Source organism: Sarcophilus harrisii, chromosome 3, assembly GCF_902635505.1.
Source record: "Sarcophilus harrisii chromosome 3, mSarHar1.11, whole genome shotgun sequence".
NCBI classification, from domain to species: Eukaryota; Metazoa; Chordata; class Mammalia; order Dasyuromorphia; family Dasyuridae; genus Sarcophilus; species Sarcophilus harrisii.
In genome coordinates this window covers 237,859,546-237,887,498 of record NC_045428.1, presented here as the reverse complement: position 1 = coordinate 237,887,498, position 27,953 = coordinate 237,859,546, and the positions used below count along the sequence as shown (strand labels likewise).

The following is a 27,953-nucleotide window of genomic DNA, read 5'->3' as shown; positions in this document are numbered from 1 at the left end:
GATTTTTTATCCTTTTTTATTAAAGCTTTTTATTTTCAAAATGCATGCATAGACAATTTTCAACATTTACCCTTGCAAAATCTTGTGTTCCAATTTTTTTCCCTCCCTTTCTCCCACCCTGTCTCCTTTCAAGTAATTAATATATGTTGAACATGTGCAATTCTTCTATACATATTTCCACAATTATCAAGCCACATAAGAAAATTCAGATCACAAAGGGAAAAAATGAGAAAGAAACAAAATGTAAGCAAACAACAACAAAAAGAATGAAAATACTATGTTGTGATCAACACTCAGTTTCTACAGTCATTTCTCTGGGTGCAAATGGCTTTCTTCATCACAAGACCATTAGAACTGGCCTGAATCACTTCATTGTTTAAAAGAGCCATGTCCATCAGAATTGATTATTATATAATCTTGCTATTGCTGTATACAATGATCTCCTGGTTCTGCTCACTTCACTTAGCATCAGTTCATGTAAGTCTCTCCAGGCCTCTCTGAAAAAATCCTACCGATCATTTCTTGTAGAACAGTAGTATTCCATAACATTCATATATCATAACTTATTCAGCCATTCTCTAAACATTTTTACACATGTGGGTCCCTTTCCCTCCTTCATGATCTCTTTGGGATACAGACACATTGATTAGATAGAATTTTCCCATTATTAGATCTGACTTTATTTGTGTGGAAAGTGTTGTGTTCATATAGTTCCTGATTTTTCCTTGGCAGGTAGACTCCCAAATATTTTATATTATTGGCAGTTATTTTAAATCAAATTTCTCTTTGTATCTCTTGTTGCTGGACTTTGTTGGCAATATATAAAAATTCTGATGATTTACATGGATTAATTTTGTATCCTGCAACTTTGCTAAAGTAGTGAATCCTAGTTGATTTTCTAAGATTCTCAAAGTATTCCATCACATCATCTGCAAAGAGCGATAATTTGGGTTCCTCATCCCCTGCTCTAATCCCTTTAATCTCTTTTTCTTCTATTATTGCCAAAGCTAACATTTCTAATACAACATTGAATAGTAATAATGATAATAGATAACCTTGTTTCATCCCTCATCTTATTGGGAATGGTTCTAGTTTATTCTCATTACATATGATGCTTGCTGATGGTTTTAAATAGATGCTAGTGATCATTTTAAAGGAAAACTCCATTTATTCCTATACTCTCTAATGTTTTTAATAGGAATAGGTGTTGGATTTTGCCAAATGCTTTTTCTGCATCTATTGAAATACATATGATTTTTGTTAGTTTGATTATTGATATAGTCAATTATGCTAATAGTTTTCCTAATATTGAATCAGCCCTGCATTCCTGGTATTCAATCTACTTGGTCATGTTGTATAATCCTGGGGATAACTTGCTGTAATCTTTTTGCTAATATTTTATTTAATATTTTTGCATCAATATTCATTAGAGAAATTGGTTTATATTTTTTTCTTCTTTTTTGACCCTACCTGGTTTAGTATCAGCACCGTATCTGTTTCATAAAAAGAATTTGGTAGGACTTCTTCTTTCCCTAATTTTTTTCAAATAGTTTGCATAGTATTGGAATTAATTGTTCAATATAATTCACATGTAAATCCATCTGGTCCTGGAGATTTTTTCTTAGGGAGTTGATTAATAGCTTTTTCAATTTCTTTTTTCTAAAATGGGACTATTTAAGTAATTTATTTCCTCTTCTGTTAATCTGGGCAATCTATATTTTTCTAAGCATTCCTCCATTTCACTTAGATTATCAGCTTTATTTACATACAGTTGGGCAAAATAACTCCTAATTATTGCTCTAATTTCCTCTTCATTGATGGAAAGTTCTCTCTTTTCATTTTTGATGCTAACAATTTGACTTTCTTCTTTCCTTTTTCTAATCAATTAACTAAAGGTTTATCTATTTTGTTGTTTTTTTTATAAAACCAATCTTAGTTTTATTTATTAATTCAATAGTTTTCTTACATTCAATTTTATTAATCTCCCCTTTTATTTTTAGAATTTCAAATTTGATAATTAAGAGGGGGGGCTTAATTTGTCCTTTTTCTAACTTTTTTTAGGTGAATGCCCAATTCATTGATCTTCTTTTCTCTATTTTATGCAAGTAAGGATTTAGAGATATAAAACTCCCCCTAAGAACTGCTTTCACTGCATCGCATAAATTTTGGTATATTGTCTCATTATTGTCATTCTCTTGGATGAATGTCTATGATTTGTTGTTTCACCCACACATTCTTTAGGATTTGATTGTTTAGTTTCCAATTAATTTTTGGTCTATTTTCTCCTGGCCTTTTATTACATGTAATTTTTATTGCATTATGATCTGAAAAAATGCATTTACTATTTCCTCCTTTCTACATTTGATTTTGAGGTTTTTATGCCTTAATATATCATCAATTTTTGTATAGATTCCATGTACTTCTGAGAAAAAGTATATTCCTTTCTGTCTCCATTCAATTTTATCCAAAGGTTTATCATACCTAACTTTTCTAAAATTCTACTTCCTTAATTTCTTTCTGATTTATTTTGTGGTTTGATTTACCTAGTTCTGAGAAAGCAAGGTTGAGAGAAGTCTCATTGAGTCATCCACTTCCATTTTTAGTGAATTGTTTTCTTCAGTTAGTTTTTTTTGAACCTCCTTTTGCATTTGTCCAATTGAACTTTTAAATGAGGTGTTTTGTTCATTGGATTTTTTTCCACTTTACAAATTCTGTTTTACAATGAATTGGTTTCTTTTTCAAATCTATTTTGTAAAAAATTATATGATTTTTTCATCTCATTAAGTCTATTTTTAAGGAGCTTTAAAATTTTTAAGGAGCTTTATTCTCTTTCCTTTTCCAAAATCTCTTGCAAAGTTTTCATTTCCTTTTCCTATTTTTCTTCTAACTCGCTTTCAATATCCTTTTTGAATTCTTCTAAGAGAACCTTGTGAAAGGAGGACCAATTCATTTCACCCATTGAGGCTTCATCTGGAGATGATTTGCCTTTAGTATCTTCAGGATTTGAGGTCTGTTCTCTGTCTCCTTAAAAGCTATCTAAGGTCAGAGTTATTTTTGCTTTTTTGCTTACTTTTTTAAAGGTTGAGGTCTGCTCTTAGGGTATAGGGGAGATTGTCCTGTAGAGGACCACAGATAGTGGGGAACTCTGGGAAAGTTATACTTGAAGCAAAGATACTTACAGCAGGAAGTTTCCTCAGTGTGATTGATGAGATAATGGTTCTCTAGTAAACATATACTTAGTGTGATGTAATGATGTAATCACTCTAGTTGGCATATACTCAGTATGGTATGTTGATGTAATGGTTCTACAGTTGGCACATGCTCAGTGTGCCGTAGTGATATAACCATACTAAGGTTTTTAAGGGCTTAGAGGACTTGAGATCAATGTATACTTGAGTTTGATCTCATGCTCCACACTCTCATCCTCTCAGACTCCAGACTCCATCCTTGACTAGCCTCATGGTGGCTCTCCTACCTTCATCACTTCTCCACTTAAGACCAATGCTTGTCTAGAGATCCTCCAGAAAGCTAGTCCAGACATTACATTGTCCCAAGCTGCCTGTAAAGGAGATAGTGGCTTTACACTGCCCTGGACCAGTGATGCTGACTTCCTTCCAGCCCTGAGTGGGTGTGGCCTAGTCCTGTGTTATTCTGGGGTTCAGAGATTCACTATTTGCTTTTTGTATTTGTGTTGGTTGTCTCACAGCTAATTTACCGATCCACTGACTTCTAACCAGGATAGCATAGCCAATAGCCCTTGTATGTTAGCTAAGCTCCTCCTGGTAGATTCCCTAGTGCAGGGAAGACTCACCGCCCTGGGTCCCTTCATTGAGCCTGTACTTGGCCACTTCCTCCTATCCCCCTCGATTCTTCCAAAATATCTTCTGCTGGAAATTTGTTACATTCCAAATATTTGTGGGTTCTTTTAATCCAAAACCAGTTCAGAAGTTTGTTCTGGTATTGATCTGAGAGAAATCAGGAAGAACACAAATAAAGACCTGTCTACTTTCAGTCATTGGATTCACCCCCCTCTGAATTCATGTAATTTTTAACCATTTCTCAATCAATAGGTATTTATTTTGTTTCCAATTCTTGGCTATAAGGCAAAATAATGCTATAAATATTTTAGTGCATATGGAGATATAAGCTGTTAGTGGATACTCTTGGTTAAAGGGTACGAACATTTTGATCAACTTTTTGAAAGAATTCCAAATTACTTTCCAAAATGAGCATATAAATTTATAATTTCACCAGCAGTGCACTAATGTACATATTTTCCCACACCCACCTCAGCATAGTTTCCTCTGCCTTCATTATATCTTCCTGATTTCATCAATTGATCCTACCAGTCCCATTGCCCTCGTATGTCTTCTCCATTTCTAAGTTATACTCCATGACTAAGATTTTATGAATTGCCATGTATGACATGTTAAACATTGAAGATAAAAAGAAAGGCAAAGATAGTCCATATTCGCAAGAATTTCACAATCTAATAGTGGTAGTGGAAAAACAAAAAGCAGTCAAACTAGATGCCTTTATTTCCTCTCCACTTTTTCTTCTCAAACCAGTAATTCTTAAACTGGAGTCCATGAACTTGGTTTTCTTTTTAACATTTTGATCACTATCTCAATATAATGAATTTCTCTTTTAGTCCTACATATTTCATTTTATACATTTCAAAACATTATTTTGTGAAGGCATCCATATGCTTCATAGCTAAAGAAATCTATGGCACAAAAAATTTTATGGACCGACCCCTCATTGTAAATCATCTGCTGTCTGACTTCTAACCTCATTATTCAACCAAAACTCATCTATCCAAAATTACCAAGGATCTCTTATTTACTGAATTGAATGACTTTTTATTAATCTTGATCTTGACCTATATATGTGTATGTGTGTGTGTGTGTGTGTGTGTGTGTAAACACATAGACATGTACCCATACATATATATGGAACTAAAATCCTGAATCATAAATTGCTCATCAGACATTTTAAAATAAATGCCCTATAACATTTTCTCAAACTTAATATATCTCTAACAGAATTCATCATTTATACACACACACACACACAAACACACACACACACACACTCAATTTCCCCCTCTCCTAAACATCTATATTTTACTGTTTAGAGCATCACTATCTTACTGTTCACCTAGAATGTTAACTTGGTGCCATTTTCCACTGTCACCCCACATGTCCAATCCATTGACAAATCTTATTATTTCTATTTTTACAACATCTCACATATATCTATACATATCTACACATACATGCATATATACATATACTTGAAGTGGGGTGGTAGTTATATAAGTAGAAGTATATATATATATATATATATATACTTCTATATATGTGTGTATATATACACACATATATACTACCATAACTACCACCCCACTTCAAGTTTTTATCACCTCTCTCTCAATTATTGCAATGGCTTACCAGTTGATGTATGTGCCACAAGTTTTTCCTTACTTCAAAAAATCCTCCAATCTACTGCCCTGCTGACATTCTGAAAGCATAGGTTTGATGACTTCCTTTCTGTGGTATGACATCAGTTTCCTGAAGCAGCTTCTTTTACCCTGACATAGCTTTCTTATCACACACAAACCCCACACATTTTCTTCCTTAATAATCTTTTGGATAAAGCTTCCTTCCTCACAAAATCTGATCAGTTCCAGCTTCTCTGATTTAGCTTCCTCACTTAGAGCCAATAAAAACTTAAATCATGTTCTATTTGGGTCTCTCAGATGTGACCCAAGATCATGCAAGTCACAATACTTGTTGACTGACTGACTAGATAGGTTTCCAGATATAGATGAGGAGTATTGTGTCCAGAGAAGTTATTTACCACTGAATGTCCTTGCTCTGTTAGGGATCATTGTTAAATGTTCAGTGACTCATGACTGATTAATTTCTTCACATCATCAAACGCTGACTAAAAGCCATGTTTATCATTCTCAAGAAACTCTAGCATCTCCCTCTTGCCTCTAGGATCAAATGCAAAGTCCCTGGTTTAACATTTAAAATTCTTAATGATCTAGTGTCCTCCTATCTTTTCTATTTTCTTATTTTTCGCTCCATACATTTTAAAATCCAGGTCTAGTGGCTTATTTGCTCCTCTCAGCACAATACTCCATTGTTTATCTGTGTGTGTGTGTGTGTATACATACATACATGTATGTATGTATATCAATATATACAGATAAACAATATTGATATATATCAATATATACAGATAAACAATGGAGTATTATTTATATATATCAATATATATACATATGCATACATATATTTATTTATTTATCTTCTGCCTCCCAGCCAATACTCAGAAAGCTCTCTCTCTCTTTGCCTATGCCTTTTAGTTTCTCTACTTCTCTCAAGTTTTAGTTCAAATCTCAAGTGCTATATTAGGATTTTTCCAGGTTTTTCAACTACTGATGCCTTCCCCTATGTCACATTAACTATATACATATACCTAGTTATTTACAAATATGCCCCCCACTGGTTTGTAAACTCCTTGAAGGACTAGTTTTTATCTCTCTTTGTATCTCCAGCGTTTAGCATAGTGTCCATAACAAAGTAATTAACAATTGGTTTTTTTTTTAGTTGAGTTGTAACCTAATTTTGTATCCAGCTATTTTTAAAATTACACTATTTATGATTTGTGATTGAATAAGTGGAAAAGTATTTATTAAGTCCTTACTATGCAGAATCAACACTTTAAAATTTTGGTGTCCTTTGCACAGACAGCAAAGAGATCGTCAGTCAATACCTAAAGAATTAAATTAAATTAAAGAATTAAAAAATTAATGCAGGCAATTAATTGAAAAAATCAAATGCTGAAGCCGAAGCTTAAACACTTTGGACACATAAGGAGAGGATGGCACTCTTTGAAAAAGATCTTATTAGGAAATATTGAAGGCAAAAGAAAAAAAAAAGAGACAACAGAGAATGAGATGATATTTTGGAAACAATGAACATGTTTTGAAAATAAAAAGCTTCATAAAAATAAATAAACTATCACACATATTTCCTATACTTTCAGAATCTATAAAATGAATTTATCATTATTTTTTATTCTCATAGGCCACCTACTTGGACTATCTCATGATGATTCTAAATTCTGTGAAGACAACTATGGTTCCATGGAAGATAAACGCTTAATGTCTTCTATTCTAACTAGTATTGATGCTTCCAAACCCTGGTCCAAATGTACCTCAGCAACCATTACAGAATTCTTGGATGATGGTCATGGTATGTATTGTTTCAATTAAACCCATTTAGTTCCAATTAATATTTATTATTTTATGTCCATGTAATTTAAAATTTTCAATAAATTCAATTTGAGTTAATCATTACAAAAGAGGATAATGGAGGAAACATAAAATACTAACTTCATTAGTTATATAATGATGATAATTTTACTTTTGGGTTGAAAAATTTGAAAGTAATCAGTAAATACCTCAATATTACTTTAAAAGATTGGATTTTATTCTCATCTTCACCACTGTCTTCCTTTGAGACTTTTTGCAGATATCAGAGAATCACATAAACTAAAAGTTGCTAGGGACTTTCAAAACTATGTAGCTCTACCTATTTCTAAGTAATGATCCATTTTATTGCATGACAGATAAGTGGACATTTAGTCTTTGTTTGAAGAGTTCCAATGAGGCACTTAATATAAATTCATTCAATTGAACTGAAGTAATTAATCCATCAATAACTATGTTTTAGGTATGGTCTCTCAACAGTTCTGAATCTACTTAAGTATACTTGTCACTGATACCACATCTACCCATTATTAAATATGCTTTGAAGCTGCTATCTCAAATAATGAATGCAGTCTCAAAACTCAAGGGATACTTTTGAAAGGTTATAGGATATGTTTTCTAATGCTATACAGTTCAAGTTCTCACCTATGTACTTATGTCTATAATCAGCATTCAATTTAATTTAATTAGCTTTTTATAAAGAGATATTTACTAAGATGATATAGCAAGAGTATTACTTTTAAAAAAATTCCCCTACTCTTCTCCCAAAAAAGTCTGTAACATATTCTCTCACAAATACATACTGTGTCTAGGAGAAAGTAGAATTGAGCTTGGAGTATACATCAAGCAAAAGGGTAACACAGCTCCTAGAAGTCCTTTTGCTGGAGTCCTCAAAATAGATTTTCTGTATCAGCTCTTTTCAGAGGCTTGAATCTACATCCACTATGTCCTTGACTGCTGATGCAGACATTGCTATCTGCTGATATGGTCCAGTGACTCTGATAAGACATCAATAAGAAAGTGATATCCTCCAGACTCCCAGAGTTTAAAAAATCCTATTCTAGTCAAGGAAATAGCAGGAAGAAAAGGGGAAGAGCCTGGGCCTCTGAGAGGAATCATTTTTTTCCTCAGGTTTAATTAGAAATACTTCTTCATTTGCTTGAATCTCTGAGGTTTTGTATCTTACTAAATTAGAACAGACTTTCTGTCTTACCTGTTTTTTATTTATTAGGTAGGAAGGGGGGAAGGGATTATTCAAGACTAGTGAACAAAAAAGATAGGTTCTCATCCAATAAATGTATCAAGATACATATTTTATCACTTACTTTAAATGAGATTGATTAATTAAGATCAGCTCAGTAAAGCTCTGTCTTTTACACCATCTAGTCCATAGAGATAGCATTAGAAGCTTTGGCAAATACTTTGGAAAAATCTAAGCATACTATCTAAAAATCTAAGCAAACATTGCTATGTTACTGCTATGACAAAGCTATTTGTTGCATATATTATAGTTACAAATAGGAAACAATTTAGCTTCTCTGGTCATTTATTATTAGTATCAGTATCTCTATCAGTAACTCTAGTAAGAAAATCACTTACAGGTATGCTTGTAGAGTGATGAATTAGCTTCTTTCCTGTCCTATCCATATAAAAAATAAAATGAAAGATTTTCTTCTCCAAAGTTTGTGGGCTTTAAAGAATAGAAATGGAAAAAACAATAATCCATAGATAGAATGATTGTAAATACTTCAAGTTTTCTAAACAAATTGTGTTTGTCTTGTTGAGTACAAAGGCAGAAAACATTTTATTAATATGTTATAAATTGATGAATAACCATTACAGTATATTAAGAAAATAACATTTAAAATTTAAGTGTTATTGGAAATCATTTTTTAAAATACTTGCATGGATATGTGAGGTTGATGGTCACTTCAACAATGCAGTTTGCTTACCCATTCTCTGGTACTTTTATCTACATCCTCTCCTGAACTCAGCTTGAGGTCCTTTGTCCTAAGCCCAATGTTCTTTTAAAAAATCATACTTCTCTAATTATATTATTTATTCTTATTATTTTTAAGTTCTTTACTCATTATATGCTTGTGTATGTGTATATATATATATACATAAATACATATATGTATGTGTGAATATATTGTTACTTCTTTAAAAATTTTTTTAATGTTACTTCTTTTATCTAAATCATATATTGTCTGAAGGCATATGACATCTTTCATTTCTAGAGGGAATATTGTATCAATTATTCCTAATATTATAACTCCCAAGAGCCTCAACAAAGGCAGGTTCTAAGAAGAATCATAAGAATTTAAAAAAAAAAATTTCCTCATAAACCTTGAGTTCCTTCTCCTACAAATACATAAAACTATGGGGAAAGTGTATTCAAACTTAGAGCAATAGTGAAGGATACATATGGCAAAGGATGATCAGAACTCCTTGTTTGACAGGACATGGAAGTTCTTTCTTTCATACCAGGTATTCAAAATCTGTTTCTCTTGTCAGCTTAATTATTGGTATTTTAAATGTAAGATCCTTGTATAGTAGAGTAATTGAATCATACCAATTTTAGCATTATCTCTAACTGAAGCCAGAAGACAAAAGAAAGCTATAGCTAAAAGGAAGAAAGTCTCGAGGAGGCAAATAAAGGATTTGGCAGAATTGTGTGATTTTTTTTTTGTCATATTACAAAAAGAAAAAAAAATATTTCAGTGGATACTTGATCATTTTGTATTACACTACCATAATACACATTTTCAAGAAGACTATCATGAAAATTATTACAGTTTATATATCAATATTTTTTACATATTATATAAAGAAGGAGAAAAAAATCTGTAAACAACTCAATAAGATCAAATATGTAGTGGAAGATAGTGGAACCAAGATCAAGAGCATCAGGAAATACTATAGTCCAGGTTGCCAACACAACTATAAAGATAATAGCCAACAAACCTACCTGATTGGGAAATTTAAAAAAAGTCACAGTGAATCATATTTCCAGGCTAGATAAACAAAGGGAGAAAAAGAGATTTGCAGACATTGGAGACGTAGATTTACAAAGGAGTACACCATTAATAGCTTTTCATTGAAGCAGCTGAAAGAGGACCAAGACTACGTACCAAGAAAAAGAGATGGTCCCAGAACCACAGTGGAACCCAACTCAGAATACAGGAACAAATGTCAGTTACTGACTCTATGGCTCTCTATCCAATTCCATTTCATATATTCAGGGTGGACTCAGGAAAAAATCTACACTTAAAAGTTTCAGGTGAGAATTTGCAGGATCCAGGATGAATATTAGACAAAGAAAGTGTAACAGGTCAATGGAGCAAGGTCTTGGTACTAGCCCTGAGTCTATCTGAAACCTAACCTGAACCTGAAATCTAACCAGATTAAGTATTCCACACCAGGTTGTAGTTATGTGATTTTGAACCAGATCTTTCAAGTTGGCTAATTATGGGTGAGATCAGCAGCAATGTATTGAAAATAAAACCGAGGACAAGCCCATAGGTTTGTTCTTCATTTCCTAAACCCGGATCAGGAATATGCAAAACTCAGACCAGTAAGTCAGTGATCAGATTTTTCCTTGAATCAAACCACTTTGGAATCACTGAAAATTTGCAGGTCCATATCCTAAGCTATTTTTGAGATCCAAAATTTAAAGAAAAACACTCAATACTCCAAGAACGCTGCAAAAGGAGTGAACAAAACACAAGCTCAGCAAAAACATTGCTTCCTGAAATGCTTAAAATCTAGCACTAACATAAAGTCTAAAGTCAGGAAGTAAATCTCAATATGAAGTACTATTAAAAAGGCAGAAATGGTCCATATAATGCTAGAAGAAGAGAAAGACTCCAAAACATCTACAAGAAAGGCATAAAGAAAAACATAGATTATTCTCAGATTCAATTAGAATCGCTGGAAGAGATGTAGAAACAATTTTTTAAAGCTAAAAATGATTTACAAATCAAAGGAAAACAATAGATTTGAAAAGAGAAAGGGGAGCAATGGACAAAAGATATATAAAGATAATTATAAACTTGGCAAAGAAGTTCAAAACCTAGGCTAACGACAAAAATATGAGAGGATGATAGAAAGATCTCATTAACAATAATTATTATGAATACCAATGGAATGACTGCATCTCTGAAACAGAAGATATCAGGATGGATTAGAAACCAGAATCCAAAAATGTTATTTAAAGAAATATATTTGAAACAAAAAAATTTACATGGATTTAAAATAAAGGCCTGTTAGAAAATCTATTATGCTTCAGAATAATTTTTTTAAAAGCAGGAAAGCAATCATTGTCAAATAAAGCAAAGCAAAAATAGAGTTAACAAAAATGATAAACTGGGAAATATATTTTCCTGAAAGGTACTATAGACAAAAAATGAAGATTAACACTGGGCATTTGTAAACCAAATAATATAGCATCTCAATTCTTAAAGGAAAAGTTAAATGACTTTTAGGAAAAATATAGTAGTGGAGGTCCTCATCATACCTCTTTTGGAGCAAGATAGATCTAACAAAAAAAATGAACAAGAGAAAAGAAAGAACTGAATAGAATTTAAAATAAAAGTTAATAATGACAAGCCTGTAAAAATGGAATGGTAATAAAAATCATATAGTCATATATTTTTTGTTATGCAAGGTGCCTTCCCAAAGACTGACCATACGTAGTCATAAACATTTTATGACAGTGCTGAAGAGCAGAAAATTTAAACACATTTTATAGATCATAATTTAATAAAGTTCTTTTCAATGAAGGATTACTAAAGCAAATATTTACAATTAACTGGAAAATAAACTTCATCCTAAAGAATGGAGTAGAGAGGGAATCACAGAAACCATAATTTCATTAAAGATTATTAAAATACTGAGAGAACATACTAAATTGGGGGAATATAGGTAAACCAGTCTTTAGGGAAAAATGTACATGACTAAACTTTTTCATCAATGAAAGAAAGAACAGCTTAACAAACTGCATGCAACTAAGAAAAGTCAACAAATTAAAAACCCAAATAGAAATACTGAAAGTCAAAGAAGATATAAACAAAATTGAAAGGAAAAAATCCATATTGAATTAACAGAAGTATTTTTAAAATTTTTTAAAGCTCAATAAAGTACATAACTATCAACTAACTGGACTTTTTTAAAAAGAAAGGAAGAAAATCAAATTTCCAGAATCAAAAATGAAAAAGATGAATTAGAAACTGAAGAAAAGATAAAAAGAACAATTAGAAACAATTTTGATCAATTCCATGCTAATTAAAATGATAATCTATATGAAAAGAATGAGTATTTATGAAAATATAAAATGTCCAAATAAGCTAAACAAAAAATAGAGAACAACCCAATCTCAGAAAAAAAAATTAATAAACCATAAGTAAAGCTCTATTTTTTTTCCTTTCCCCTTCAAAAAAAATCTGTTACCAGATGAATTGAAAAGTGAAGTCTATCAAAAATTCAAATAACATTTAATCCCAATATTATGTAAGTTGTTTGGAAAAGAGGAACAGATAAGGCAGGTAGGTGGTGCAATAGATTCAGTACCAGTCTCAATCAGGAGGACCCAAGTTCAAATGTGGTCTCAGATACTTAACACTTCCCAGCTGTGTGACCCTGGGCAAGTCACTTAATCCCAATTGCCTCAGCAAAAAAAAAAAAAAAAAAAAAAAAAAAAAAAGAAAACAAAAGAGGAATAGATATCATGCTTGTCTTGCAACTGGATTTTAATGACTCTGGAACAGAGGGTGAGGCTGATGACTTTGTGCAACTGACTCCCTTTACTGCAATTCATGCTCAAGTTAAGACATAGCCTCATGATGTTATTGGTCCTCTTCGAAAACTTAATCTAAAATTAAGAACCTGCATTAGTAAGGCTAGATCTAGAAACAAGACAGGAGAAAGAGTATGTGACACAAAATGATTTTTTTTTTTTTGGTGCTGATTATAGGATAGTTTATTTTCAGAACCATGGAGAGTCAACTATAAAAAACTTCCACAAAGTTGCAAGATCTAAAATAAATACATACAAATCATTATTTCTGTAGATGCATTTAATGAATACTTATTAATTGACTGTGTATTATCAACAAAATCCAGCAATGAGAAATAGAATTTAAGTTTCATCTAAAATAATTATAGGAAGTATAAAATACTTGAGTGTTTACGAGCCAAGACACCAGGAACTGCCAGAATACAATTATAACTACAAACTGATTTCAAAAATTAAATAATTTCAAAAATACAGACCAATGAAATAATTGGAGAAATATGAATTGCTTATGCAAAGACTGAGCCAGTTTAATAAAAATGCCATTATCTAAATTCTTATTTAATACCATACTAATGAAATTACCAAATTATGACTTTATAGTGCTAAAAAAAATAAAGTTCACCTATATGAAGACAAGGTCAAGAATCTCAAGGGAAATAACTAACTATCTATCTGTCATCTATCTATCTATCTATCTATCTATCTATCTATCTTTAAAGTGGTAAGGAAAGGAAGCTAGTTGGATAGAACACTGGTCCTGGAGTCAGGAAGACCCGAGTTCAAATTCAGTCTCAGACACTTAACACTTCCTAACTATGTGACCCTGGGCAAGTCACTTAACCCAATTGCCTTGACAAAAAATTACTACTAAAAAGTAATAATTATCAAAAACAATCAGTGGAATATATTAGGCACAAAATTTATAGAGGCAAATGAGCCCAAGAGCTTGTGTTGAATAAATTCAAAGATCCCAACTTTTGATATAAGAATTCACCATTTAATAACTATTAAGAAAACTGGATAGTAGTCTGGCAGAAATTAGATTCAGAACAACTTCTCACACTGTATACCAAAATAAGTTCCAAATGGGTAGTTGACTTACATGAAGGGGGATATTACAATCAAATTAGAGGAGCAACAAAGAAATTACCTGTCAGACATATGGATAAGAGAAAAGTCCATGACCAAACAAATGATGAAGTTCACAAAAATTGCAATGGATAACTTTTATTAGTTAAAATTAGTTTTTGTTAAACTATATCAATGAAATTAAAATTAAAAGAGAAGTAGTTAAATAAGGGGAAAAACTTTGCCACAAGTTTCTCAGAAAATGGTCTTAATAAGTCTATGATATTTAAATAGTCAGGTGTCAGGTTAACTATATAGATTTAATCTGAAGACTATATTGTAATTTGAAGACTAATTTGTATACCTTAATTTGAATACTAGCTATATTTAGTGAGATGAATTCAGAATGGATTCCAAGCAGGGATTTTGAAATGCAACAGAGTCTATTTTAAGTTATATAGCCACAATACAGTGTTCTTACATTTTAAAGTAACAGACATATTCCTGATGCCATTACTCACTATTCTCTTCAATTAATTTGTAAAATGAAACAAAAATACTTTATAGATCAATTTATGTGTAAAAACATTTATGTCCTGAGGTATATTAAAACTTTATTTTTATGATAAATGAACCTCATCTAGGATTTTAACAGGTGTCATAACATCCATGTACTAAGATTCATCTGCTTTATTCAAACAAAACTCTTTAGGCTTTCACTCATAATTTATTTTTTATCACAAATTAACTTGAGGAAACAATAGACAGTATCTGAGCAATGGAAAAACCAATAATTTGATATTGGAGAAAACATAATGAAATATAACTCTCTACTTTTTAGACAGAAGTAGGAACTTTATGGGTCAGAATTTTGTTTACATTGTCAAGTTTGGTCACTGTATGGAATATACTTCTAGTTAATTTTTTTAAAGTAGTTACAAACTCAATTTAGAAGAAGAAAAAGATCTCTGAAAGTTCTATGGTTAATAAAAATTATTATGATGAAATATTAGTAGCTAAATATGAAATTCTTGAGGCAAATTGATGCAAAGTCATATCATGTCACTTCATTAAAATCTAGTAAACTATTCAATTTTGCATTTACTGGTTCTACCCAGTTTTAGCTCCAAGGAACAAATGACCCCTCCCAGAATAAACTTGTCAATTCTAATCTCATCACCATGCAGTAAACTCAAGTTTTGCTTGACATTACCTTCTTCAACCTCCTCTCCCTGCTGATTAGAGAACTAAAGAGTGGCAAACTCCTATCAATGCCTTCATTTATTGAGGGCAGATACTGGATTCTGAGCCTAATTCAATGACTGTGTCTGACAAATTATTAAAAAATCTTGCTCTAGTATTGCCATTTGTTCTCCAGAGATTAGGGAAATGAATTTCATTATAGAGACTCCTAAACTGTTATTAGTTTTTTAGTTCCTGGGAGTTTGACTTCCTTTTAAATGATCTGATCTTTTTTCTTTTTTTTTTTTCTGAGGCAATTGGGGGGTAAGTGATTTGCCCAGGGTCACAGAGACCACATTTGAACTTGGATCCTCCTGACTTCAGCACGGGTTCTCTATCTACTGTGCCACCTAGCTTCTCCTAATGATCTGATCTTTTAATTTACATAGTTGTTGTTTTGTATGTTGTTCTTCTGTTTTCCACTTATTTCAACTGGATTAGTTCCTACAAATCTTCTCATATTTATTTAAATTATTCAGAGGTAATATATTTCTATCCAATAATATTTCCTCACATTCCTACACAGCTTCCTCACAATAATTCCCAATTGGTGGGAAACTAACTTGTTTTCAGATCTTTGCTGCCATAAAAGGTGCTACTATGAATATTTTGGTGCTTTTTGTTTCTGTCTTTGACTTCTTTTAGATACAGGTGCAGTAATGGAATCATTGGTGCAAAGGGCATGAATAGTAATTTTTATTGCACAATTCCAAATTGATTACGAGAAGACTAGCTATTCTCATTTTCTGGTCATCTTTACCAACTTATGGAATAAAAATTAAATCTCAAAAAAGTTATTATTTTTTCTTTCACTATTAATGATTTCAGAAAGTCAATAAATGAACATTTATTAAGTCCCTTTGATGTACCATGCCAAGTGCTCGAAAGGACTTCATAGTCTAATGTAAGAGACAAGAAGCAAATAATTACACAGAAACAAGATTAAAAACCAGATAAATTAGAAATAATGGACAAAAGGAAGATACTAGAATTAATGGGGATAAAGTATTAGCTTCCTGTAAAAAACAGGATTTTAGCTGTGACATGAAGGAAGCCAGGGAAGCCAGATGATGGAGATGAGGAAGGATAACTTCCCAGACATAGGGAAGAGCCAGGAGAAATCCCCAGAGTTGGAAGGTAGAGTATCCCTGTGTGAGGGAAGAGCAAGGAAGCAAAGAATGACTGGATCTATGATAGTATATAAAGTGTGTAAAGACTAAAAAGGCAGATTATGTGAAAGGTATAAAATGCCAAATAAAGGATTTAATTTTTTATCCTGGAAGTTATAGGGAGCCATTGAAGTTTACTGAACTAGAGGGATGACATAATCAAACCTGTGCTTTAGGATCAAGGTCGCTTTGCCAGGTAGATCAGACCAATCAGCATACTATTGCAATAGTCCAAGCAAGAGATGATGATGATGATTTATATTTCTTCCTTTCTCACCTGGTTACACTCCCTGGGACTTGAACTTCTTTATCTTCCCTCCTTCCGCCACTATCCTCTGCCATTAGATTTTAAGAGTCTTATACATAGGTACTGCCTTTCTTTTTCCTATTTGCATCTCCAGCACTTAGCACAGTACCTGACATATATTAGGTACTTCATAAATCTTTGTTGACTAATTGATTATACTAGGGTGGCAGCAGTGTCAGGGGAGAGGAAAGTGTATATACGATATGTTTTAAAGGAAAAATAAACAGGAGTTGGTAAACCATTGGAAATAGGGATGAGAGAGAGAACTCCACATTTGAGAACTCCAAATGGGGGCATGGCTCAATGCCTGAATAATAATGTGCAAGGCATAGTGATAGGCAGTAGAAATACAAAAAGAAATTTTAAAAAACCATTTGCCCTCATATTCTACAGGAGAGTAATAATGTGTCCATAGAAAATTAAATAAACATATATACAATATAGTTTCAAAGTAATCTGGGGGAGGAAAGACTAGAAACTGAGAATTCCAAGATAAACTTCCTGTTAAAAATGGTGTCAGAGGAATGGTACCTTGAGGAAAATTAAGGTTTCCATGAAGCAGAGATAAGGAGGTAAAGGAGGCTTCTAGACAAGGGGTACTAGTCTGTACAAAGGTATAGTGGTAGGACATCAAATATTTTGTACTAGGAGCAGAAAGTAGGACTATTTGACTAGAAGGTCTAGGTATAAGGGGAATTAAAGGCAAATCTGAACAGAAGGGCTGTTGCAAAATTGCAGAGGGCTTTAAAAAGCCAAACTAAGAGTTTGTATTATCTTAGGTGGAAGAGAAAGCCATTGGAGTTTACTGAGCAGGAAAATGACATGGCAGCTGTATGAAGGATAGATTGGAGAGGAAGAGAAAAGGATATAGGGAGAAGAATGGCCTCAAAAAAAAAAGTGATTACTATGTTAGTAGAGAGAAGAGGACAATTGAGAGTGTTGACTTACAAGATTTGGCAAGTAATTACATATGATTGAAGAGTGTTTTCAAACTTTGATGCTCGAAAGAATGTTAATAGCCTCAACAGAAATAGAGAAATTAGGGAGAATATCCAAGAGAGAATTGTTAATATTGTACTAGAGTGCAAATGAGATACTTGGACTGGACATAAAGATCTGCAAGCCAGTTATATGCAGATTATAGTTGAATTCATGGAAGCTGATGCTATCCAGAGAGAAGTTATCAAAAGAGAAAATCCAGGACAGGGTCCTGGATAATTATCCATCAAAAGAAACTGAGGAATGGCCAGACAGACAAAAGGACAGTTAGGAGAAAGTAATATCATGAAAAGCCAGGAAAAAGAAAGGGCCTAATTGGAGAGGGAGTTCTATAGTATCAAATGCAGCAAAGATGAGATGCAGAGTGAGAAACTTTTTAAGTACTGATAGAATTTAACTGCAAATCCATCTAGCTCAGGATTTCTTCCCATCTTTGCTTGACTGATTTTTTTTTTTTGACACAGTTCAAGACCTTTGTTTATTGGTTAACTCTGATATTCTTCATTTAATTGATATGTGTCACCTTCTTTTGAATTCTAAGTATCACTGGCACATAGTTGCATTTTGTTTTGATCAGTCAATAATCATTTAAGTGCTTAAAATGGGCAAGGCATTATGCCTAATAATTCTTTATGTTTTCTGTTTACTTGATATAAATTAATCTTGTTCATCTTTAATTTTGATAAATTTTAATATTCTTTTTTTCTTCACCAGATTAATTACTTATTGATTTTGTTATTCTTTGAAAATTTTAGTTTTGTTTGTCAATTCTGTCATATTTTGATTTTACAATTTCAAATATTTCTTTTAAAATTGTTTGGTAATTTTAATGTCTGTTACCTAATTTTTATGGTTGAATGTTATATTCATTGATCTCTTTTTCTACTTTATTATTTTTTTTAGAGATAAACTTTCATCCAATTGCTTTAGTTGCAACTTTGGTATGCTGTGTCACTGTTATTATTCTCTTAATATAATTATTTATTGTGTGTATAGTTTATACGTTGTTATGGTTCCCTTAAACCATAGTATCTATTCATTAAAAAAAATAAATCTACCATTGAATCCTGGGATATAAGTGTATTCTTTAAAAATCCAATTTAGAAGTCACCACAAATGCATCCAAATCTAATCTGTTTAACAGTTTGCAATGGAATATTGTCCTTTTAATTTAGCTTGTTGTTGGATTTATGGAGTTCTAAGAGAGGAACATTTATGTCTTTTAATGTTTGTTATAATCAATTCTCTTGCAACTAATATTTTTCTCTCCTTGTTACTTTCTTTTTCATCCACTTTTTATTTATAATATTTCTACATTAACTTCATTTCAAAGTATATGCTTTTCCCTTTTTCTACCTATTGAGTCATTCACTATAATAGAGGTGGAGTGGGGAATAGAGTAGGAAAAAAGCAATTCAGCAAAACCAACCAACACTTCAACTATCTGACTAGAGAGTAGTAAGCATTGCCTAAATGTTTATTGATTGATTCATTAACATAGTGATTATTCCACACCCAAAACTGTCCACTTTTGTGGCATAAAAAAAGAAAATAATGTGCATTTTAGAATGTTTTCTCTAGGTCTAAACTTGGTCATTGTAATTACACAGTCAATAAACAGTTATTAAGAATATATTATGTGCCACATACTGTGATCTGTGTTAGGGATTTGTCTCTGTCTTCAAGGAGCTCACAGCCTAATGAGGGAAGACAACATATAAAATGAAGCTAAACAGAGTAGAGGAAAAAGAGTACTTAATTGGGGAAGCAGGAGGAGAAACAGTCATGGAACAAAAAAAACCTGCAGCTGAGTGAGAAAGGTGAGGAGGCTATAGTGGGTTGCTTCCTTAAATTGAGGATCTGGAATGTCCATCCTCCAGCCTCTCCAATCAGAGAGAGGTATCTTAAAACCAGGGGGTACAAAGGAGGTCTCAGTTTCAGAATTGATTCAGTCTTGTAGGAAGGTGAGTTATCAGAGAAAAAGTGATAAAATCAGATGATCAGCCTAGTAGAAAATGATTTCTTGGTTTCATTTTTTCTGTTTATCCTGTTGATAATTATTTTGTATGTTGTTTTTATATTTTGTATATATATATCTATATTTTTGGTTTTTCTTATTTCATTCTATCTAAGTTTGTGTGAATCTTCTCTAACTCTGATGCTAACAACTCTGTTATTGGAGGGGCAAAAAGACATTCTAACAAAGCAAGGATAATGCTACAAGAATTAAAGTGGCATTTAACTTCTTTGACTTTCCTTCTCTCCTTCTAACCTCTCACCTATCACTACACTGAAACAAATCTATTCATCATATTAGACTATGATAAAAGACATGATAATTCAGTCTTCAAAAATGGCTGGGATTTTTTTCATGCCTTTCTGTGACCTTGAAGCTAATTTGGAAAACCAGAAACAATCAGACCTCTGGACAGCTTTTTCTTATTTTAAAGAGAGATAATCTCTAAAGATTATGAAATGAGGAAGGGCCTTAGCCTCCCCATATTGTCATGGGAGGAAAGAAGTTGAATCAGGGAAATGTTAGTAAATGTTAGCTCTACACACATATTTCTCTGAGTTCATCATATTCATCTTTTCTCATGGCACAGTAATATTTTGTTATGTTAATATCCTGTACTTTCTTCAGCTATTCCATTTTGTGAACTTCTATTTTGTTTTTTGTTCTTAGATACCACATAGAATGGTGCTATGAACCTTTTGGTGAAAATTCTTTTTTTTTTTTTTTTTTTTTTATTAAGTTTTTAAGCGCATATACCTGGCATTAGGATTGCTGGATCAAAAATATAGGTTTTTCTCCAATTTCATTTCCTTTTCTTTTTTTAAACACAATATCAACTTGCTTTCCAGAAAAGCAAAGTTAAAAAAAAAAAAACTTCAGCTCTGTGATATTTCATGTTATTAGCATTAGTACTTAAGAGCTTCAGATTTGGGTGCACCTTGAGTAGAAAAACTGTTGCATTTATATAAAGGATCAGCAAGTAAGAAGAGGCATGAATCCAGAGGGCTTATTAACATATAGCACCATACCACATCTTTTTTTATTAAATTAAAATTTATGTTCAGTTATGAATTCCTTTTTTCTTTTTTTTAATTATTTTTTTTCAAAAGATGTCAAAATATTTTTTTATTTTTATTTTCAAAATATATACATTGATAATTTTCAATATTCCACCAGACAAAACCCTGTGCTCTAATTTTTTCCCTCTCTTACCCTCACTCTCTCCCCCAATTGGCAAGTAATCTAATATATGTTAAATATGCAATTTCTCTATTCATATTTCCACAAATATCATGCTGCACAAGAAAAATCAGATCAAAAAGGAAAAATAAATGGGAAAGAAAACAAAATATAAGCAAACAACAACAAAAAGAGTGAAAATACTATGTTGTGGTCCACATTCAGTTCCCACTCTCCTGTCTATGGGTGCAAATGGCTTTCTTCGTCACAGGATCATTGGAACTGGTCTGAATCATCTTATTGATGATAAGAGCCATGTCTATCAGAATTGATCATCGTATAATCTAGCTGTTGCTGTGTATAATGATCTCCTGGCTCTGCTCATTTCACTTAGCATCACATCATGTAAGTCTCTCCAAACCTCTCTGGATTCATCCTGCTGGTCATTTCTTGCAGAACAATAATATTCCATAACATTCATATACCACAATTTATTCAGCCATTCTCCAATTGATGGGCATCCATTCAGTTTCCAGTTTCTTGCCACTACAAAAGGGGCTGCCACAAACATTTTTGCACCTTCCTTTATGATATTTTTAGGATACAAACCCAGTAAAAACACTGCTAGATCAAAGGGTATGCACAGTTTGATAGCTCTTTGGGCATAGTTCCAAATTGACCTCCAGAATGGTTGAATTCAGTTCACAATTCCACCAAGAAATGTATTAGTATCCCAGTTTTCCCACATCCCCTCCAAAATTTGTATTTTTTCCTGTCATTTTAGCCAATCTGAGAGGTCATCACACCACATCTTACCTCTTGAGAGGAGTAGTCATTCAAAAAGAGTGATAAATTTGTTTCTTCTTTGCCTATGCTTATTTCCTGAATTTTATTTCCTGAATTTTATTGATTCCTTTGCCCCAATCTTATTGGAAAGGCCTTTCCCCATGCTTCTCTAAATAAAAATGCTCATCATTTTTATATTATAATAGTATTCCCTTAGATTCATGCATCACAATTTGTGCAGTCATTCCCTTTATTTCTGTAATTTTTTTCCTATCATAAAAGTGCTAATATAAATTTTTTCTCTTTTTCTCTTTTTTTTATTTTGAAAAAAATTTCTTTACATTTCCCTTGCACTCACTTCTGTTCCGACTTTTTCCCTCCCTCCCTCCACCCCTCCCTCAGATGGCAAGCAGTCCTATACATATTAAATATGTTACAGTATATCCTAGATACAATATATGTGTGCAAAATCGAACAGTTCTCTTGTTGGACAGGAAGAATTGGATTCAGAAGGTAAAAATAACCTGGAAAGAAAAACAAAAATGCAAACAGTTTGCATTCATTTCCCAGTGTTCTTTCTTTGGGTGTAGCTGCTTCTGTCCATCATTGATCAATTGAAACTGAATTAGATCTTCTCTTTGTTGAAGAAATCCACTTCTGTCAGAATACATCCTCATTCAGTATCATTATTGAAGTATATAATGATCTCCTGATTCTGCTCATTTCACTCAGCATCAGTTCATGTAAGTCTCTCCAATCCTTTCTGTATTCATCCTGCTGGTCATTTCTTACAGAACAATAATATTCCATAACATTCATATACCACAATTTACCCAACCATCCTCCAATTGATGGGCATCCATTCATTTTCCAGTTTCTAGACACTACAAACAGGGCTGCCACAAATATTCTTGCACATATAGGTCCCTTTCTCTTCTTTAAGATCTCTTTGGGGTATAAGCCCAGTAGTAACACTGCTGGATCAAAGGGTATGCACAGTTCCAGATTGCTCTCCAGGGTTGGATTTGTTCACAACTCCACCAACAATGCATCAGTGTCCCAGTTTTCCCACATCCCCTCCAACATTCATCATTATTTTTTCCTGTCATCTTAGCCAATCTGACAGGTATGTAGTGGTATCTCAGAGTTGTCTTAATTTGCATTTCTCTGATCAATAGTGATTTGGAACACTCTTTGATATGAGTGGAAATAGTTTCAATTTCATCATCTGAAAATTGTCTGTTCATGTCCTTTGACCATTTATCAATTGGAGAATGGCTTGCTAAAATAAGTATTTGGCATATATGGGCTTTTCTTTTTTTTTTTTTTTTTTTTTTTTTGGTCATTGACTTCCTTGGAGTCAATCTCTGGGTTAAAAGACATGAACATTTTAGTTACTTTACTTAATTTCAAATTGTTTTGTAGAATAATACTACCAATTCACAACTCTAACAGCAATGAAGATTAGATTGTCTTTCCAGCACCCTTTAACATTAACTACTTCTTTTGCCATACTTGTAGATTTACCAAATATGATGTGAAACCTCAAGGTTACTTTGATGTATATTTCTCTTATTATTTGTGATTTAGGCTTAGCATATTCTTTCATATGGCTGTTAATTTGCAAATTATCTTTTGATGATTTCATAGATGAAAGTTTTTTGGTCATATATATATATTTTCTATTCATTGTCAGTATAGATTGTATATAGAGGAAAGTTATCACAAATTCTTGAAATAAATGTTTTCCCTTCTTATTTTGTTTTTAGTTGATTTTTCTTTTCTTGTTACATTAATTTTGTTCAGAACATTTTTTTTTCAATTTCATGTTCTCAAAATTATCTTTTAAATGTTTGGATAAGAATTCATTCCTTATCTAATGCTGTGAAAAGATATGTGATCTACTACTCTTCTAAATTTTTTTTATTCTAGTTTCTTATTTACAAGATATATGCATGGGTAATTTTTCAGCATTGACAGGTGCAAAATCTTTTGTTCCAATTTTTCCCCTCCTTCCCCCCATTTTCTTCCCCAGATGGCAGGTAGACCAATACATGTTAAATATGTTAAAGTATATGTTAAATACAATATATGTATACATATCCATGCAATTATTTTGCTGCATAAGAAAAACCGGACTTTGAAATAATGTACAATTAACCCGTGTACTCTTCTAATTTTTTTATGATATGCTTTTTAATGTTTTGGTCACATAATTATTTTGAATTTTTATGGCATATGGTATAAGATATTGACATAAGCCTAATTTCTGGCAGCTGCTTTCCATTTTTCCTATAAATTCTTGTCAAATAAATAGTACTTTCCTAGGCAGTTTTTGGTTTTTGTTTTAAATTTATTAAACGTGAAATTATTAAGGTCAAGTATTATCTGATTCTTTCTTGTATGTTGGCCTAATTTTCAATTTTTAAAAAATAAGTACTAAAAGGGTTTGTTAATTTCTACTTTATAATATAAGTTGAATCTACTGGTCATCCTGCCATCTAGGGGAAGGGGTAGGGGGTAAGAGGTGAAAAACTGGAACAAGAGGTTTGGCAATTGTTAATGCTGTAAAGTTACCCATGCATATAACCTGTAAATAAAACGCTATTAAATAAAAAAAAAAAAAAAAAAAAGAGAATCTTGCTGAAAATAAATACGCTATAGATGCATGTATCCAAAATATATATATATATATATAATAGGTTGAGGTCTGGAAGTATTCCCCTTTCCTGTTTTTCCTTATATTTCTCAATAAATTCCATTATGATTTTGTATAATTCTGTAAATTATCCATTAGGTGTTCACAATAGTACAAAAAGTACCTTTAGTATTATTATTATCTTTATTACATTGATATGGTCCAGCTATGTGAGGTACTGAATTTTCTTCCCACTATTTAAGTTGTCCTTTCTTTCTTTAAAGAATATTTTGTAATTGAATCTAGGTAAATATTGACTCCCAAACATTTTATTTTGAATTAGGCTTCCTTTTCTATTATTGCTTCCTGGATTTTGTTATTAATATGATATTGTATGATATGGTATTGATTTTTCTGTTTTTATTTTATAGCCTACAACTTTATTGAAAATATTAATTGAATTAACTATTTTTTTGCTTATTTCCTAGAATTTTCTAAGTAAAACATTTTAACAGAAAATGTTATTTAATTTTGACTTCTTTGCCTGTTAATTGTATTCTTAATTTCTTTTTTCTTTTCTTGCTATTGCTAGCATTTCAAGAGCTATATCAAACAGTAGTGGGACAGAGAGACATCATTACTTCATGTCTGTATTTATTGAGAAGCTTCTAGTGTTTCCTAATGCTCACAAAGGCAGCTTTTTGTTTCAGCTAGCTACTTTTTATCACATTAGAAAAAGTGCCTATATGCTGTAGCATTTTTAGCATAAAGGAGTGTTGTATTTTGTCAATGGCCTTTTCTTCATCTACTAATGTGAACATGACATTTTGAATCATTTAGTTCTTTAGTATGCTTATGCCAATTATTTTCTTAATATGGAATCATTCTTGCATTTCTGGTGCAAATCCAACTCGATCATATTACTTTTTAAAAAATAAATTGCTGTAGTCTGGCATGATTTTATTTAAGTTTGTTTCATCATTTATGGAAGATTTTGGTCTATATATTTTTCTTTAGTCTATAAATAAACATTTATTCAGTACTTCTTATGTGATAGGCAGAAAATGTTAAGTATTGATAATACAAATGCAAGTAGAAAAAAAAGATGAATCTCTCTTCTCTTAAAGAGTTTATATTATATTATAATGGGGGATAAAAACATTCAAAAAGAAGCTGAAAAGTAGAAGTGAGAGAGGAAAAAAAATCCAAGATGTGTGAGTGGAGCCTAAAGGATAATGATTACATTACTGGTCTGGTACTTTCCTTAAAAGGGAAATTATGGGAAGAACTGACTATTCAGAGGAAAGGGCCACAGTGGATGAGTTTACTTCACTGTGAGAAGCCCAGGGCTGAGAAAGCCTCAGGGACAGAATGGATTTTCTGAATGTACTAATGTACTTTCTTTCTCAATTTTCAAGAATTAAAAAAACATATATATCATATGGCTATTGACTGTGTAAATGTTTGATAGAATTCTTCTGGAAATTATTCTGGACTCCAATTTTTTTCTTTGGTAGTTTCTTTACAATTCAATTTTGTCTTCAGATATTGGATTATTTAAAATCTTTATTTGCTATTTTGTTAATTGAGTTGTTAATGGTTTCATTTGTGAAACCATTGTCCACCCTAAATGTGGGTGATCATTCTTTATATCTTTGGCCAAGGCACCTATTTTATCTCTGAATTCAAGTCCCCTCCCATCCCTTTGGATATCAGCTGCATCTAGGACAGGATATTAACCTTGAAGACACTATACCCTCTCCTAAACCCATTTAAAAAATCTCCATCTCCCATTACATGTATTCATATTTTCCCCAAAATTGCCATGGGGGCAAGTGGGACAACTCCCCAAAACTCTTCTAATTCCACCAGTTGTGGATAATTCCTTCCCTTGTGCCTATTCTCCCAGAGGCCCCTTCTTGTGGGGAGACTATCGAAGTTGCCTTGTTTTCACTATTCACTCATTTTTCTCTCACCTCCATCTTATTTATGTACCCGTTCCATTCTATAAATTCATCTCACCAGCTGCATTGATTCACCTGCAGTGGGATTGTGAAATTTAGTCCCTCTTGCTTCCATTTTACTTCTATACTTTCACTTTGCCATTTCTTTAAATTTCATCTACAACTTTATTTCCCTGTATACTTTTTTATCTGATTTTTATCTACTTTTAGTTGGTACAGTGAATAGAAGACCCGCCCTGAAGTCAGGAGGACCTGTGTTCAAATCAGACCCCAGACACTTAACACTTCCTAGCTTTGTGACACAGTTCAAGTCACTTAACCCCAATTGCCTCAGGAAAAAAATTTTTTTTACCCTGTAAATCATTCTTTTTCTTTGTCTTAAAAAATGCTATAAATTTGGGGTAATTTATTCCATTGATGATTTTTTTTTTAGTCATTATGTATCTAAATTCAACATATTTACAAACTGAATATTCTGTTCAAATATGTTGCTGGTTGTTGTTCAATGTCTATTGTATTTCTTTGTTAGTCTCAGATTTACAGAGCATGTCATTTTAAAAATTATATATTTTATTTTTAATTTGTGACATAAAACAAGTATTTCCATAGTATTGTAGAATAAGAAAGGGGATTGCACATGAAACTGAGCATCTATTGTGTGTAATTTGGTATTCCTTTTAAATATATAACAAAATTATCAAGCAACTTTCTTTTTTCCTGTTTTCCTTTCTTCCCTCTCCCTCTCTCAAGATGGCTACTAGAGGCAAATGTGTGTGTGTATGTGTAAAATCATTTTAATATATACTTCTACTCATTAGTTTTTTTTTTCTCTTGATGTGGATAGAGTCTTCCTTTATAGGTGTTCTGTAGTTAATTTGGGTGATTATGATAATGAAAATGACTTAATTGATCAAAATTCTTTTTTTTTTTTTTTTTTTGCTAAGGCAATTGGGGTTAAGTGACTTGTCCAGGGTCACAAAGTTAGGAAGTATTAAGTGTCTGAGGCCAAATTTGAACTCAGATCTTCCTGACTTTAGGGCTGGTGTGCCAAAATTGTTCATAAAGCAATAATGCTGTTAAAATATATATTGTTCTCTTCATTGTGTTCATTTTTGATTTCTTATTGAACACATTTATTTTCTGAAAATGTTATTTCACTCCTTTCTGTTTTTTTTGTTTTAGCTTATTAGTGTTGTTTTATTCAAATTTTATTTTCTTTCTTTTCTATATTGGGATCTTTCTCCTTGGTACTTGTAGAATTTATTTCTTATTGGAATTGTTAGATTTAATTACTATATCTTGCAATTGGATGAATGAGGTTTTTTTAAAAAGCAATTAATGGATTCTTTCAATTGGTGCGTTGTTTTCTATATGCAGAAGTTCTGGGAAGTCTTTTATTATGCATTATAATGTTATAATTTTTTTCTGAAATAATTATGATTCTTAAGTTGTCTCTGCATATCCTGTCTTTGAGGTCAATGGATTTGATTTGTATTAAAAAT

At 32.1% G+C, this 27,953-nt stretch overlaps 1 protein-coding gene across 3 annotated transcripts in view; it reads left to right on the top strand.

Annotated features, from left to right (window-relative positions):
• The window catches only part of ADAMTS5 (ADAM metallopeptidase with thrombospondin type 1 motif 5), a 79,327-nt gene that overhangs the window by 30,733 nt on the left and 20,641 nt on the right, over positions 1–27,953 (top strand). For all 3 annotated transcript variants that reach the window (XM_031959245.1, XM_003763373.3, XM_031959246.1), the window contains one exon: positions 7,101–7,268. In XM_031959245.1, the coding sequence (XP_031815105.1) occupies positions 7,101–7,268 (168 nt within the window). The remainder of the gene's footprint in view (positions 1–7,100; positions 7,269–27,953) is intronic.